The 14,775-nt window shown below is 38.6% G+C and overlaps 1 protein-coding gene across 1 annotated transcript; it reads right to left on the reverse strand.

Moving 5' to 3' along the window:
• Positions 1-280: 280 nt before the first annotated feature.
• On the reverse strand, positions 281-14,233 carry LOC121955217 (uncharacterized). Its single transcript, XM_088089730.1, has 4 exons — positions 14,075-14,233; positions 12,757-12,814; positions 10,518-10,638; positions 281-8,416 (listed from the first exon to the last, which is right to left on the reverse strand). Exon 4 carries the CDS (start codon positions 8,399-8,401, stop codon positions 1,415-1,417), a length of 6,987 nt encoding a protein of 2,328 aa, XP_087945856.1. The 5' UTR covers positions 8,402-8,416; positions 10,518-10,638; positions 12,757-12,814; positions 14,075-14,233; the 3' UTR covers positions 281-1,414.
• Positions 14,234-14,775: the final 542 nt, after the last annotated feature.

Here is a 14,775-nt window from a genome sequence, read left to right on the forward strand (position 1 = left end):
CTCTGTGCGACTCAAAATAAAAACAGAGGCGGCCTCACTTCCGGTAGCGTCACGTGATCATGTCAAAGTTGAGATTGTTCCACGATCGATGGATCGATAGATAGACATTGTTGAGTGAGTGACGGTGTCGGTGTTTAATACTCTAAAAATAGCAATGGGCGACTATAAAATATGAGCGAGATTTATCTGCAGTACACTGAGCAAATAATAAAAAACAAGCTTGTCCTATTTGGTACAAGGTCATAGTATTTGTAAAAAGATCACACAGCAGAGGATGAGACGCTTTTAAAATTTTATATAAAATGTAACAAATCAGCAACAGGCAATAGACAAGTCCATACAGATCAAGCTCATTTTCATTTATAGCGTATATCTGTATTATGCAGTGTATGAAAAAAATGCATTAAGTAAAGGCACACTCATCTTTACAAATTTACATCACAGCTTCAAGAAATGGCCACAGTTTCTGTTATTTACAAACCATTTCATTGTCTTTGTGAGCTAAAACATGAAAGAAACCAATAGTATGAGATCTAAAAAGGCACTCATAAACATTTAAGTGGAAAAACAAATCTATAAAACAAAAACAAAAAAATAGAAGAGATCAAGTTTATCTAAAAACAAGACTGTCTTAAGTAACAACAGAGTTATTTAAGACTGGTACAATAATCTGCGAACCACAAAGTAAGAAAACAATCTTAAAAAGTTTAATTGTTCAAAGAGACCACAGGAAAAAAACACAACTAAAAACTGCTTTAAAAAATCCACACTATGGCACATAGTTTTTGAACAAAGCATCAAAGCAGAACATTGTTAACCATGAATCTATCATAAATCAACCTGTTGTCAACCTGTTGCTTTGAAACATTTGCTATCCACAAAGTAACAAACAAAAAAAAGCAAATTATTCAAATGTTAAATTGTCCAAAAACTGACATCAGAGGAAAAATGAACACTACAAATAAGTTTCAAGAATTTAAAGCTATGGCATATAAACTGTTAATGAACAATGTATCAAAGCATAATATTGACAGCCCTTTGCATTGAAATAGTTTAGTCAGATGTATTCATCTTTGTGGGAACCCAGAATGTCTTAAATGAATAGTAACAAGAAAAAAAAGAAATTCTGAAAATATATTGAAAAGTATTTACATCTTGTCCTTTTCAGAACAAAACATCCAAGCATAACATTGACAGACCTCCGTATCAAAAGATTTTCCTCTATCCACATTTTTGGGCTTCCATTTTTTTCAATAAGAGTTTTACAATGACCTTTTTTAAAGCATACATTTCTGCAGCAGTAAACTATTTTTTCTCCTCACCATGAGCGCAACAAATAGATTGTTTTGAGAGTAACATATATCTTCTTCTTATATGATCTGTAATTTAAAACCCTATAAGAATCTAATCCCTGTTAGATGCCCACTTCATCTTCTGTGAACTCACAGTGCAAGTCACCTGGTTCATGTTCTTGCTCTTCTTTGATCCATTTACCCTCTTTGCTCTGATCTGTAGTTACCGTGAAGTATTCATGGGATCCTTCTGATTCAACTGGGAATAAATTATCAACACCGTCAGTGTCCCTTTCAGTTTTTATGTTAGTCGCAGTGTTTGGATCTACAGCAGATCCCTGTGGTTCAGTCAGAACATAATACTGATTTGCTATTTCTGGTTGCATTTTATCACAGTTTGGCCATAATGTCACTGTGGAATGTACAAAAGGTCCTGTAGGTACAGCTGGATCTACGTGTGCGGCATCTTCAGTGGTTGACTCTGTTTTGACATCATCGCAGTGTGGATGATATTTTTCCTCTGTGTCCGGTTCTTGTTTCAGATCAACAAAATGTGGATCATACTCCTCCTCTTGAATCTGTATGTTTTCCGGAAGAGGAACATCATATCCTTCCCTCACTGGACTTCCACACATCGGCTCCATCCCCCAAGGATCTCTTGGGATATTTGGGTCCTCTTCATAGGACCAATTTTCCTCGTCATATTGTAACCTATAAGAAGAATGATGAGGACTGTCGTCAGAATGGCTTTTCACTCTCCTCTTTCTTGGTTTTTCCCGGGAACACTTTACAGGCTTCTTTTTTTGTATCTCCTCAGTAGGAAACACAAATGGCAACTGAAAGACCTTGTCTGGTTTGCCGATATTTTTTTTCTGTTGCCTGACCATGGCTCGGACTTTGGATGAAGTTGCTCTGGAAAATTCCCAGCGCCTGTAATATTGTGAGCTAAGATCAAAGTTATAGTCAAGAATGTCAAACAAAGTGCGTAGCAATCTGCAACCTTTTTGCTTGACAGCAAATTTATGTATCTCACATACTACAGCTCTTGTCAATAGTTTCAAGTCCAGTTTCTCTTTCTTGCCTGATTTTGATGTCACATCTAGATCTAAACCTATCTCTGTGCAGATAGGATAACTATTTACCTGTACTTTACTCTGACGATTTCTCTTTACTTTTACAACACTTGTAGTATGACTTAGCAGTGTGGCACTTTCCGCCTTTGTTTGAAGTGCCAGCTTTCTTTTCTTAATAGTTTCCTTCCTTTCATATATCTGCACTGCAGATATCACAGATGCCATGTCTTGCTCTGTGAGGCTCTTTGGGCTGCATGGTTGTAAGCAAGGTGCTATATCAGCCGAGGTTGATTCAATCCGATTTGATTTCATACCCCGTTTACTTACAAGTGGAGGTTTTCTGCGAGAAACCAACTTAGCAACAAAAGGCTCACTGAACCAGGCATGTCTACCCACTTTCTGTGCATTTGCTCTGCCGAACAGCTGTGTCAAATCAATGATTTGCCCCTGCATGCTAACATCAAAGTTGTGTTCAAGGACTCCATTGATGATCTTGCTTTTTGTTGAACACAATTCTTTGACAAATTTAACCACTTCCATCATAGTCTCATATGTCAAGTAATTCAAGTTCAGCTTCTCTTTAGGTTTGTCTTTGTTCACACACAGGGTCAAACCCATTTTCTTGCAAAGAGGGTACCTGTCCATTATCATTTCCTCTATTGCTGCAAAGGTAGAGAACTGATCTTTTGCAGGCTTTTGTGTTTGGCAGTTTCCAGTAGTCATGGTATGAGGATGAGGATGATGAGTGTGATCAGGTCCAGTTTCATCCTGACAAAGCCTTTGTTCTCTCTCTTGGTAGCATTTTGGGCAAACTGTAGCTTTCTCAAGAGCAGCTTTTTGTATGGAATTCATGTCAGGGAGCTCAAAAACCCTTTTCCTTCGTTTTTGGCAGTCTTTTTGCTCAAGCATTTGATACACTTTAGCCCAGGTTTGCTGTGTAAATATACTGCGATACAGCTCATTATGGAAATCTAAATTAAAGTTGAACTCCAGAATCTCTGTTATGAAAAACCTTTGAGCTGATAAAAGTTCTGTGACAAACATGCAAATTTCAACCATGATGCCATTGGTCAGTAATTTGGGATCCAGTTTTTGTCTTACGCCAGATGCTACATTGAAATCAATTCCCAATTTCTTGCATCTGGAGTAAGAATAAAGCGGGCAATGTTCTACATGAGGTATTGAGAGGAGTTCCTGAATATGATTGGCCCGCAATTTCCACAGCAATAAATTGAGCTCCTTTTGGTTTTCAGGGAAGCTGCTGACATTCAGGTCTTTGACTGAAGCCTGGGAAGAACCAACACTACACGCATGGAAATTCTGGATGTCTTGGCGATCCCGTTTGGTTCTACCACTTGTTGGTTTTACTTCTCGATAGTTCTTTATTTTATTAAAGCTTTTTACACAGATTGATATATTCTTTCGCTGCATTAAAAACGGAATTTGGTCAATCAAATTTTGAGCAAGGTCACAATCTTCACTCTGCATATCAAGATCTAAGTTGTGTCTGATGATGTCAAGACAGATCTGTTCAAATGTTCCACACAACTCTTCTGCAAAATTTGTCATTTCAGTCATTGCACCCTTGGTCAGTTTGTTGATATCAAGTTTTCTGTTTTGTTTACGTTGGTTAACATGGAGCTTCAGACCTATTTCCTTGCAGAAGGGATATGGATCCATAATGGCTGGTTCTTCAGTTTCCGCATGTGAGTCAGGATGGCATGTGGCAAGATCATTGTCCTCTGGTCGTGACATGCTGTCAATTTCAGGACTGACACTGTCCACACTCTGAACTTTCTGGTCCTTTGCAGTCAATAAAGATGGCAAACCAAAGATCACCTTTGAGAATTTGACTGCATCTTCACAATCTTTCAGTTTTCTTACTGAATCCATAATTTTACATGTAAAAAGATTCTTCTGGTGTTCACTCAACCCGCTAAAGTCAAAGTTGTACTCAAGTATCTCCATGATGAAATTCTGTTGAGATGCATTCATTGCTAGGGCAAATTTAGCAACTTCCAGCAGAGTAGAACTACGCAAAGAGTCAACACTGATGTTTTGCTTTGGGCCAAATCCAACATTGTATTCAAGGCTGTCTCTTTCGGAAAAAGTGAATGGACCGACCTCAGAGAGAATTTGTTTAACACGGTTAGCACGCAACTTCCACATGATGTTCTCTATTCTTGTGCCCTTTTGTTCAGTGTCATATTCATTTGGTTCATTTCTAGGAGTCTGTGTTTGCTCTTCACCACAGAGCCCTTTTTGACTTGCAGATGTGTTCACATTTGAGTTCATGACTGGTAAACTGGGTCTGATGTCTCTGAGGATCACGACACATGCCCCAATATCCAGACAGTTCGATTTTGACTGTCGACGAATATCAGAACTCAGAGAAAACCTTTTTGTGTTATGTAAGTGATCCTGATTGCCAAAGTTTTCTGAGTCCGTGTTTCCATCTGAGTCTAGATCAGACTCTCCGAGAGGACAAGTGTAGTCCCATTTCGTTCCCATTACCTCTCGTTCAATGACACTGCTACTGTTATTATAACTTGGCAGGGTGGCTCTTTCCTTCTCCATTTGCAGAGCCAGCTGTCTGTTTTGGACAGTTTTCCTCCTTTTCCTTATTTGCATGACAGGTGACCCTTTCCGTTTACATGCAGGCTTGGGTTTTGTGTAACGAACTCTCTGTGGAACAAAAACTTTACTGAACCAGGCCATCTCACCATCCTTAAGTGCTCTTGCTCTGCCAAACAGCTTCAAAATATCTGTGTTATGTCTCTCCATGTCAATGTTGAAGTTATGTTTCAGGAGGGTATTGATGATCTTGTTTTTTGTGGAACACAATACGTTGGTAAAATTAGCCACTTCAAACATAATCCCAAACGTCAATTCACGTACATCAAGTGCCTCCCTCCGTTTATCTTTGTTCACACACAGCTTCAAACCCATTTTCTTGCATAGAGGGTATCTGTCCATTATCATTTCCTCTATTGCTGTGAAGGTAGAGGATGGATCTTCTGAAGGCCTTTGTGCTCTTTTGCAGGCTTCTTTAGTCATGGTCTGTGGGCGAGGATGATGCATTTGACCCTGGCCAGTTCTGTTGTCACGAATCATATGTTCTCTCTCTTGAGCGCATTTGGGGCAGCGCATAGCTCTGTCAGAAAAAGTTATTTTCAAGGACCTCATGTCAGGGAGTTCAAAACCCCTTTTGCTTTGCGTCATGATTTTTTGTTTAATTCTCCTAGTGACTGAATTAATTTTAAAACAAACATCGTGTGCAAAGGCACTGCGGTACAGCTCATTGTGGAAATTTAGATGAAAGTTAAACTCCAGTATTTCTGTGATGAAATACTTTTGGGCTGATAGCAGTTCGGTGGCAAAAGTTAACATTTCAACCATGATGCCATTAGTCAGTAATGTGGAATCCAATTTTTGTTTTAAACCAGATGTTACATCGAAATCAATACCTAATTTCTTGCATCTGGAGTAAGAATAAAGCAGGCAATTTTCTCCATGCGGTACTGAGAGAATTTGCTGAATATGATTTGCCCGCAATTTCCACAACAATAAACTGAGCTCCTTTTGGTTTTCTATGTAAGGGAACCTGCCTGCATCTAAGACAGCATATTGGGAAGAGCCAACACTACATGCATCTAAATTTTGATTGTTGTGGCAATCCAGATTTTTCATCCTTGACGAATAGCGTCTTTTGTCCATTATATTCCTGTAGTTCTGTGAAAAGATTACTAGATTCTTTCTCTCAACTACAGCAGGAATTCGGGCAACAATATTTTGGGCAAGGTCAGAATCTCCACTCTGCAAATCAGGATCCAGGTTGTGTCTGAGAATGTCAAGACAGATCTGCTCAAATGTTCCACATAATTTTTCTGAAAACCTTATCACTTCAGTCATTGCTCCATTGGTCAGTTTGTTGATATCCAGTTTTTGGTTTTGATGATGTGGGTTAACATGTAGCCTCAGACCTATTTCTTTGCAGATGGGATAAGGATCCACAGTTGCTGGTGATAAATGTTCTTCAGATTGAGCATGTGATTGAGAATGGCATGTGGGAGCAACATCACACTCTGTTTTATATACATCACTGAATTCAGGTTTGATGCTGCTCACTATCTGAACTTCTTGGTCCTGTGTGGTCAACGAAGATGGCAAATAAAAGATCTCCTCTGAGCATTTTACTCCATCTTGACAATCTTTCCATTGTCTTACTTTATCCACAATGTTACACATGAAATCATTTCTCTGGTGTTCACTCTGAAAGTACAAGTCAAAGTTGTACTCAAGAATCTCCATGATAAAATTCTGTTGGGATGAATTCATTGCTAAGGCAAATTTAGCAATTTCAGGCAAAGCACATTCAAACGTAAAGTCAACACTGATGTTTTGCCTTGGACCAAATCCTACATCGAATTCAAGGCCAAGTCTTTTGCAAAAGGTGAATGGACCAACCTCAGAGAGGATTTGTTCTACACGGTTAGCACGCAACTTCCACATGTTCTCTGTTTCTATTTCCTCTTGTTCAATGTCACATTCATATGTTTCATTCCTTGGAGTCTGTGTTTGCTCCTCACCACCATGAAACCCTATTTTATCAGGTTGACTTGCAGATGTGTTCACATTTGAGTTTACAGCTGGTAAACTGGATGAGACGTCATTGAGGATCAACAAAGGTGCTCCAGTGCCCAGATGACTCGATTCTGACTGTCTGAGAATATCAGAGGTCAGAGAACAATCTTTTGGGCTTTGATTTGTGACTGTGTCCGAGTCATCATCAGACTCTCCAAGAGGACAGGAGTCATCATAATCCCACTCTGCTGTTTGACTGGTACATAAATCAGTGTGATGAGAGAGTGAGTTTGTCTCAGTGTCTTGAGAAAGTCCTTTTCTGCACCTTTTGTTCGCTCTTTCATCTGTTGTGAACAGGGCCCTCTTTTTCTGTTTATTTTTGAAATCAGGTTGTCTTCCTTGTGTCACCTCCTTGAAGTGGAACTGTGAGTCTACCGTATTGGCTGTCTCGAAGGAATATGGCTCATTTTCAAAGTCCAGTCTCATTTTTCGAAAAGTGTTGAAAAGTCGTTTTCTTCTCCTCAGCAGTTGTGATATCTTGAACCAAACTCGATTTCTTCTTTGTTGACTTTTGAGATCAAGATCAAAATTGTGCTCCAACACACCAAGAACAATAGGGCTGTAGGATGCAGTCAGTATTCTGGTGACATGTTCCAATTCTAGCATCACACCCTTAGTCAGCAAATCTGGATCTAGTCTTTGTTTTGACCCCACATCAAAGTTTAGACCAATTTCTTCACAATAAGGGAACTGTGTGGTAAGAAAATCCTCCTTCAGTTCTTCTGTTGACAGTGATCCTGAAACTCTTAATTCATCCTCATGCTCACGGTCTTCATCAGGTGCTCCACCCATCTCATCAAAAAGGCATTCTGTCTTTATGTTTCCGTTGGATGGTTCCTGTGAACACATGAATTCATCTTCTTGTTCACTATCATCAGTATCATCCATCTCCATTGGGAACCTTTCAGTCTTGTGCTCTGTAGATGCCTTGGTCAGCCCATTGTTGCTGTTGCATTCTGGCTTAGATGTGTCAAACAGAGTGAAAACTTCATTTCTATCCTCAGGAGGTTTCCTGATCAGCTCTTTGACTTTGTAATGAATTCGAGCAGTAAAATCAATCCGCTGTTGCTCATTTTCCAAACCAAGATCAAAATTTTTCTCTAGAATGTTTGTTAGAAAATGACTTTTACCCTTGTTTACTGTTTTAGCAAAGTCACAGACCTCAAGTATGACAGCGTTTGTCACTAATTGTGAGTCAAATTTTTTTTTTGTGCTGGATGCTATGTTAAAATCCAATCCTACTCTATTGCTGTGATAGAATGGTTGTGGATGTCTTGAATATTTCTTAACATGCATAATGCGCCACTGCCATACTTTGTTTGCATCCATCTTTTTTGTCCTGCAGGCGTCCCTGTTGTCCCTCCACAGTAGTTTTCTGTTCTTCTTGGTCATCTATGTCTTCCTTTTCTGTAATAAGTACAGGAGAAACAAATAGGATCAATTATTCAGAGTATTGTCAGCTTTTAGTCATACACAATTCAAATGTTATTAAGTATGTCATTCTTAGTATGCATTTTTATGATTATGTATCCCCTGTAAGAAGTATGTATCTATCTCAAGGAAGCACCTATCTGTCCATGGCAAAGTCTTAGTGCCTTAAAGTTATGTTTGACCATGGATACCTGAGCTGGACCAGTGCCAGTAAATTTAGCAACACAAATATATGCGACACTTCTCAAGGAACTCCTGTACCTGACATGTTTTTAACAGATACCTATCATCGATGTCACAGCATTGTATAAATACTACTACCTTTCTATGTGATCTGTGTCAGCCAGCTTTCTGTGTTCTGTGTCAGTTAGTCTGCATTTAGTCTGGTCTCTGTCTGGGCTGACCCAGGCACTCGTCTTTGTTGTACTTGTCTTCATTTGTTGTCTTTGTTATACTTGTCTTTGTTGTAGTCTGTTGTCTAAGTTTGTTGTTGTACTCATCTATATTTATGCCGTACTCATTTATTGTACTCATGTTTGTTGTAAATGTAATCATGATTGTATACTTATACTTTTGCTTGTATTAGCTTGTGCTGATTGAAGCTTCAACCAGTGTGTCTGCCCTTTAGAATTCATCACAGAAAACTCAAACTATCAATAATGTTTGCAAGACAAAAAAAAAGATGTCAGACTTATAGATTCTTAAATGTGAGGGTATGTGAGTTTGTCACTTTATTAGGGCCTGAGCACCATATTGAAATCCAAGGATATATTATTTTCTTATTATCATTTGTATAAATAAATTGCCTTTTGAGGGCTTTATCATACTCAAAAACTCAAGAGATTTTGCAGCCTTATCATGTCTGGTGAAAATTTTGATATTTTAAGCGTTCAGATGCAAATATTAAAAAATGGCTCTAGAACACCCCCTACACCATTTGTGCGCAACAGCCCCCATGCCTGCTTTCACCTCCATTAACGAAAATCGGTAGGCACATGTAACACTTTACAGAGGTCATAACTTTTCGATCTTCTCCCACAGATTTCATCTGAATTGACTTCAAAATGTTACAAATCCTCTCAAAAGGCCAGGGAAGACAAAAGTTATTCAGTCTGTGAGTTTTTGTCACACTGTGTGGGCGTTGCTGGGCCAAACATTTCCATGTCTCAACATGACCTAGGAAGTAAACAGGGAGTAGTTTATACCTCTTAGGGACATGGTCCAATCTCTACCAAACTTCACGTCACCCTGAACACATCTACATGACAGCCGTTACCATTATTTATAGCGCCCCCAACTAGTAACATGAAATGCCATGAAAATCACATGCTTTCTTCTTTGATGGACTGCTCCTGCAGGTTTTATCTGATGAATATCAAATCTGCTGGGTACCACTCAAAGAACTGTGTTATTAAAAATTAGTCCTGAAACTGAGGAAACTAACTATTACATTTTCCTTTACTGAAACCCGCAAATAAGTTAGCAATCCTGAATTTCCGGGACCTCTCATCTCAAAGTCAATGGATATTTTAAATGGATTTTAGGTTAGATGGCTGAAATAAGGTCTCAGGTTAACAAAAGAGTGAGAGGCTTTACCAGTTTGTTCTACAACACAAACTGCAAATATAGTAAATATTATAGTAAATACCCACTCGCAAACACAGACTTTTGTACGCATATTAAAAAAAGCGGTAACTAAAGAGTTGCTAAAGATACTACAGAATGTAATTATGCCGGGCTGCACCGAATACCGCATTAAAGCCTCCTTGCGTAGGCAACAAATTGTGCAACTGTTCAGTCATAGCTTTTAGCTTCTGCTGATTGCATTTAGGTCTCAAAATCCTATTTGTTAAGATTAGCTAACTGAACAAAACATGTATAAACATTTATTTGGCAAAGAGTTTATTTTCTGCCATAATCCAAAAACCAATAAAAAAATCCTTTGGTCTCTTTGACAGAGGGAACCAGGGCGATGCTAACTTCCGTGTCATCCTACAGTAAAATGTCATCCCTATTGACATTTCCCATCCTCTATTTCAGACCAGTTCACAGAGTGGGATTCCACTTTGCTACATACCTTGTGAGACATGATATAGTTCAGCTAGGAGTTTCTCCAACATGTCTGGATCACACTGTGAGTCTGCATCTTAGTTAGACGTACTCCAATCAGCAATGGGACGATACTGGTTCAGTGCAACCTTGGATGAAACAAGTTTGAATGTTTGTTAACTCATGTATGCAACGCTCACACAGCAGTAATTGAAACCATGACCTTTCTAAAAAAAAAATTTAAAAAAGCTGATTGTGTACCTGAGATTAAGTGGGCATCTCAATGCTAAATATTCCAGTACAAAATATTAAAGCCACTTGAAACCTAAATCTACAGTGTAAGTGTACAGTGTACAAACTGAATATATATTCATTTCAGTTTTTGTAGACTTTCCTTGTATCAGGTTTAAATTGTAGGTGGTTATGCACATTTATGATGAAAATTCTGCAATTAACTGTGCAAACCAATCGTGGTTGAAAAACAAAAAATCCACATCAGCTGTCCCACCCAAACAGGTGCAACAAAACCTCTTTCCCTGGATGCAAATCCCAATGTTATGACAATGTGTTTGTTAACTCATGCATGCAATGCTCACATGGCAATTGAAAAAATAGGAACAAAACAATAGAGTAACTGAAACCAGGAAATTACTAAAAACACATTGATTTTGTACCTGAGAGTAAGTGGGCATCTCAATGCTAAATATTCTAGTACAAAGTTTTAAAGCAAATTGAAACCTGACGAGTAATGGATGAAATTCGGGGGTGCACATCCTCAATGCGCATCGGGGGATTAATATTAGGATATTTAAACAAATAAATTATTTGTGCACCGTGCCAGCTTGTAGCCTGTTCCCAACCATGCTCCTCGTTAGAATGAATGAGTCCTGCGCTGAATTGCATTTGCGCATCACTTATGATGTGTACACTGATCAAATGAAAATGCTTCCTGTTAACGTGGATATATTCACCCTGTGATGATGCTTTTATAGCAATGTGTGCAGCCGATGGCTCCATTTACATTAGGAAAACTGGCTCTCACTGTGAATTGCGCTTTAAAGTCGGCCTGTTTAACTCCACTGTATGGGAATTTGATAGACCTGGCTGACATGTGGATAATTCAGTCCCATAAAGCTAGAGGGCTCGGCACAGGGTCGACTGGCACAGTCCCGATCAGTTGGCCAGCTCCCTCTGGAATGCCTCTGTCGCTAGAAAGCCCAGTGCAATATCTTCTAATAATGCTAAAGTTGCCATTATTCTTAACTTTATTTTCTCCACCATTTCCTGCATGCTTTCATATCAATTCATCTAATTGCTGACAGGTGGAAGTGTTAAAAGTTCACTGATAGAGAGAGTCATTGTTTTGACGTTATTAAAAAGTTTCCCTGCATCACCTCTAAGTGTCGTCAACGGATCAAAAGCAGTAGAAACGTGCACACGCCAGCCATGAAGTTGGCGTGGAGCACCACACATTTCTACGCATACGTCTGAATCCCTCTGAACGTGAGCGTGGAAAAGATCGTACGCCATGATTGTGTGCTTACACACTCTCTGTACATGAGGCCCCTGAACCCTTTTAACCCCAATGACCCACACTAATCCAATTTGTGTCATCTACTCACATGTGGCCTTAATGACTCTGTGGCACACACCTGCACACGGTTTAAAGCATGCACTCCCTTGATCAGAACTGAAGAAGCTTCTTGGATGAGAGGAGAAACATCTTCAAGAAAATGAAACTTAGTGCAGATGCCGACGAGGCAGCATTTCAGATAATTATAATGCCTGGATTATTCACTTTGAGTGCTAGTTTGCCTAGGTCACCAAATGTGCTACAGTCATCACTGATTATGTTATATCTGAAAGACAAAACAACTATCCACAGAAATAACTAACAACACATATAAGCAATAGCTTAAGGTAGTCCTCTAACAGCCAGGAATGAGATCCTGACATCCAGTAAATCTGCCAATTTAAGTACATCGATCTGCTATTTAATTCAGACTGAATCAATAAGGAAACCAACAGTGTATGTGGCTCTGACAGAGGGAGGGAACAGACAGAAATTTAGGGTTTGTTGACCTGTCTGCAAGCAGGTTAGGTTCACAGTTACTATGGTAACTTACCCACACTTAGAAGCCTCCAGCAGACTGAGATTTTTGCAATCTTATAAGTTTAGTGCAAGCTACACTGTGCAGCATGGACCTAAATAAACTTGGGTACAACATCAAGTTCGATGTATGACACTGTACAATGACAATACTTACTGAACTGCAGGCTACGACCTCCATCCATGAACAAAAATGCCGTCATCCATCTATGTTGCTGTAGCGGTGAGAGCAAAAGGAAGAAGTGACTTATTTAGGAATTAATATACACCAGACAGACAAAGAACAATCCAATTTCCAACCTCTCATTCCAACAATTAAAAACAAATGTGATATTTAGCTCATGAGAGATTTATATTCTAGAAGACAAGTTCTTTTGCCTCAAAACTGAAGCCAAAATGTTAAACCAAAACAAATACATTCAACTTTATCTAATTCTGAATGGAAAAAAGCCTCACTATTTAACTAGAAATGTTTTATGCAATTCATACAATCAATGGGTCTTTGACGAAAAACACAGTTGAAAGTATTGTCATTCATTTAATCAATGAGTTAGTGTTAAATTATCTGGACAGAAAAAGAGGGTCTAATTAGAAAAAAAAAAACAGACAAAAAAATACTTATAAGTATATAATAGTATATAATATAATATAAATATTATAGTCATAAATGGACTGGAAAAAAACCCAATATACAAGAATTCAAAATAGAAATAGAACATTATATCCAAACATTACAGGGACTGAAAAACCGCTGAGAAAACACTGGACATTTATAAATGGTTAAATATTTTCTTTTATACCTTGGTTTTTATACTGTTTTGGGGGAGTTGTTTGTAATGTTTAGCTTTGCTTTGTCTTTTTGTTTTTCTTATGCTTTGTTTGCAGTGACCACTACTTCCTGTTTGTTAACTTGTAAATATGCATGAGCCATGTATGCAATAGATGATAAAAAGCGTGGGAAAATATGGCGTAGAAGTGCACTAAGATGCATGTGTGACGGTGCAGCTTGCACTTAAAAACCGTTCAGTCTGCAGGAGGCTTAAAATACGACTTTAGATGCCTATCTTTCTGAAAAGGAAACCAGCTTTCCTTATCTCAGGTTAATTTACTAAGAGTAAACCCATGGTGTGAAACAAACAAACACAGTCCTGGTGTAACGAGGATATTGTGGCATTTAAAGCTTTAATGCAAACAGTTTCCGACAAGTCCTGAAACTAATTCAAAACCTCTTTCTTCCTCAACCCGTCGCCTATTAACGTTATTAAACACGTTTTCGGAACTGCAACAAAACAGGTAAATCGTAAGTAGGTTCTGATGTGAATTTACGACGAAAATTGAGTACTTTTGGTCGTATTTGAGTCATTGTCTAGCGAAACACAACATACAGGGAGACAACAAGGCCGCTTGTGCCTCTTTTTGTAAAGCACAACCGCTGCCATGATCGAAACAAACGAAACAAACGGGTGTGAATGTACCTCATGTAAGCTGAAGAATCACAGAGCCATCCTTCATCGGTGTCAAACCACGGACATATTCCCAAACGACCCTCTTCTTTTGTATAATTACAGGCCGTTAATCTGCAGAATGGCGACGGAGCTCTGAGTGCGCGGGAACTGACGAAGGAAGAGCTAAGTGTAAGGACTTCAAAATAAAAGCAGAGGTGATGTCACTTCCGGTAGCGTCACATGACAGTTTGAGAGTGTGCTGCGATCGATTGATAGATAGAATATATTTTTATTATATTGTCATTATTGCTATGTAATTATTAGTGGTAGAGTATATAGTATATGAGGTTATAGGATTAAGAGTCCCAGGTCTAGGGTGTGGGAGTAGAGAGGCAGAAAAGCCAGCTGAGGCCAAACAATGTGGAGAAAATATCATTTCTAAATTAAAATGCTTTAACTAAATGTCTCTGAATATTATTGTTTATTTCACCTTGTTATCCATGTCTATTGCAGTTATAATGACGTTCAATGAGAACTAGCAAAATATTTACCAACAGTTCAGACCATTTATATGTGTAACTTGACTAGACACCTCAAATTTATTCTCAGTTAATGGATAAAACCACTACATTGCACTATCAACTTACTGACGCATAGCACCACCATCATTGGGTCATATAGTAATGATAAGAAATAGTTGCCATATCCTGCAAAAACTAAATAAACTGATG

Source organism: Plectropomus leopardus, chromosome 16, assembly GCF_026936395.1.
Source record: "Plectropomus leopardus strain MGB_pleo_1.0 chromosome 16, ASM2693639v1, whole genome shotgun sequence".
Classification (NCBI taxonomy): Eukaryota; Metazoa; Chordata; class Actinopteri; order Perciformes; family Serranidae; genus Plectropomus; species Plectropomus leopardus.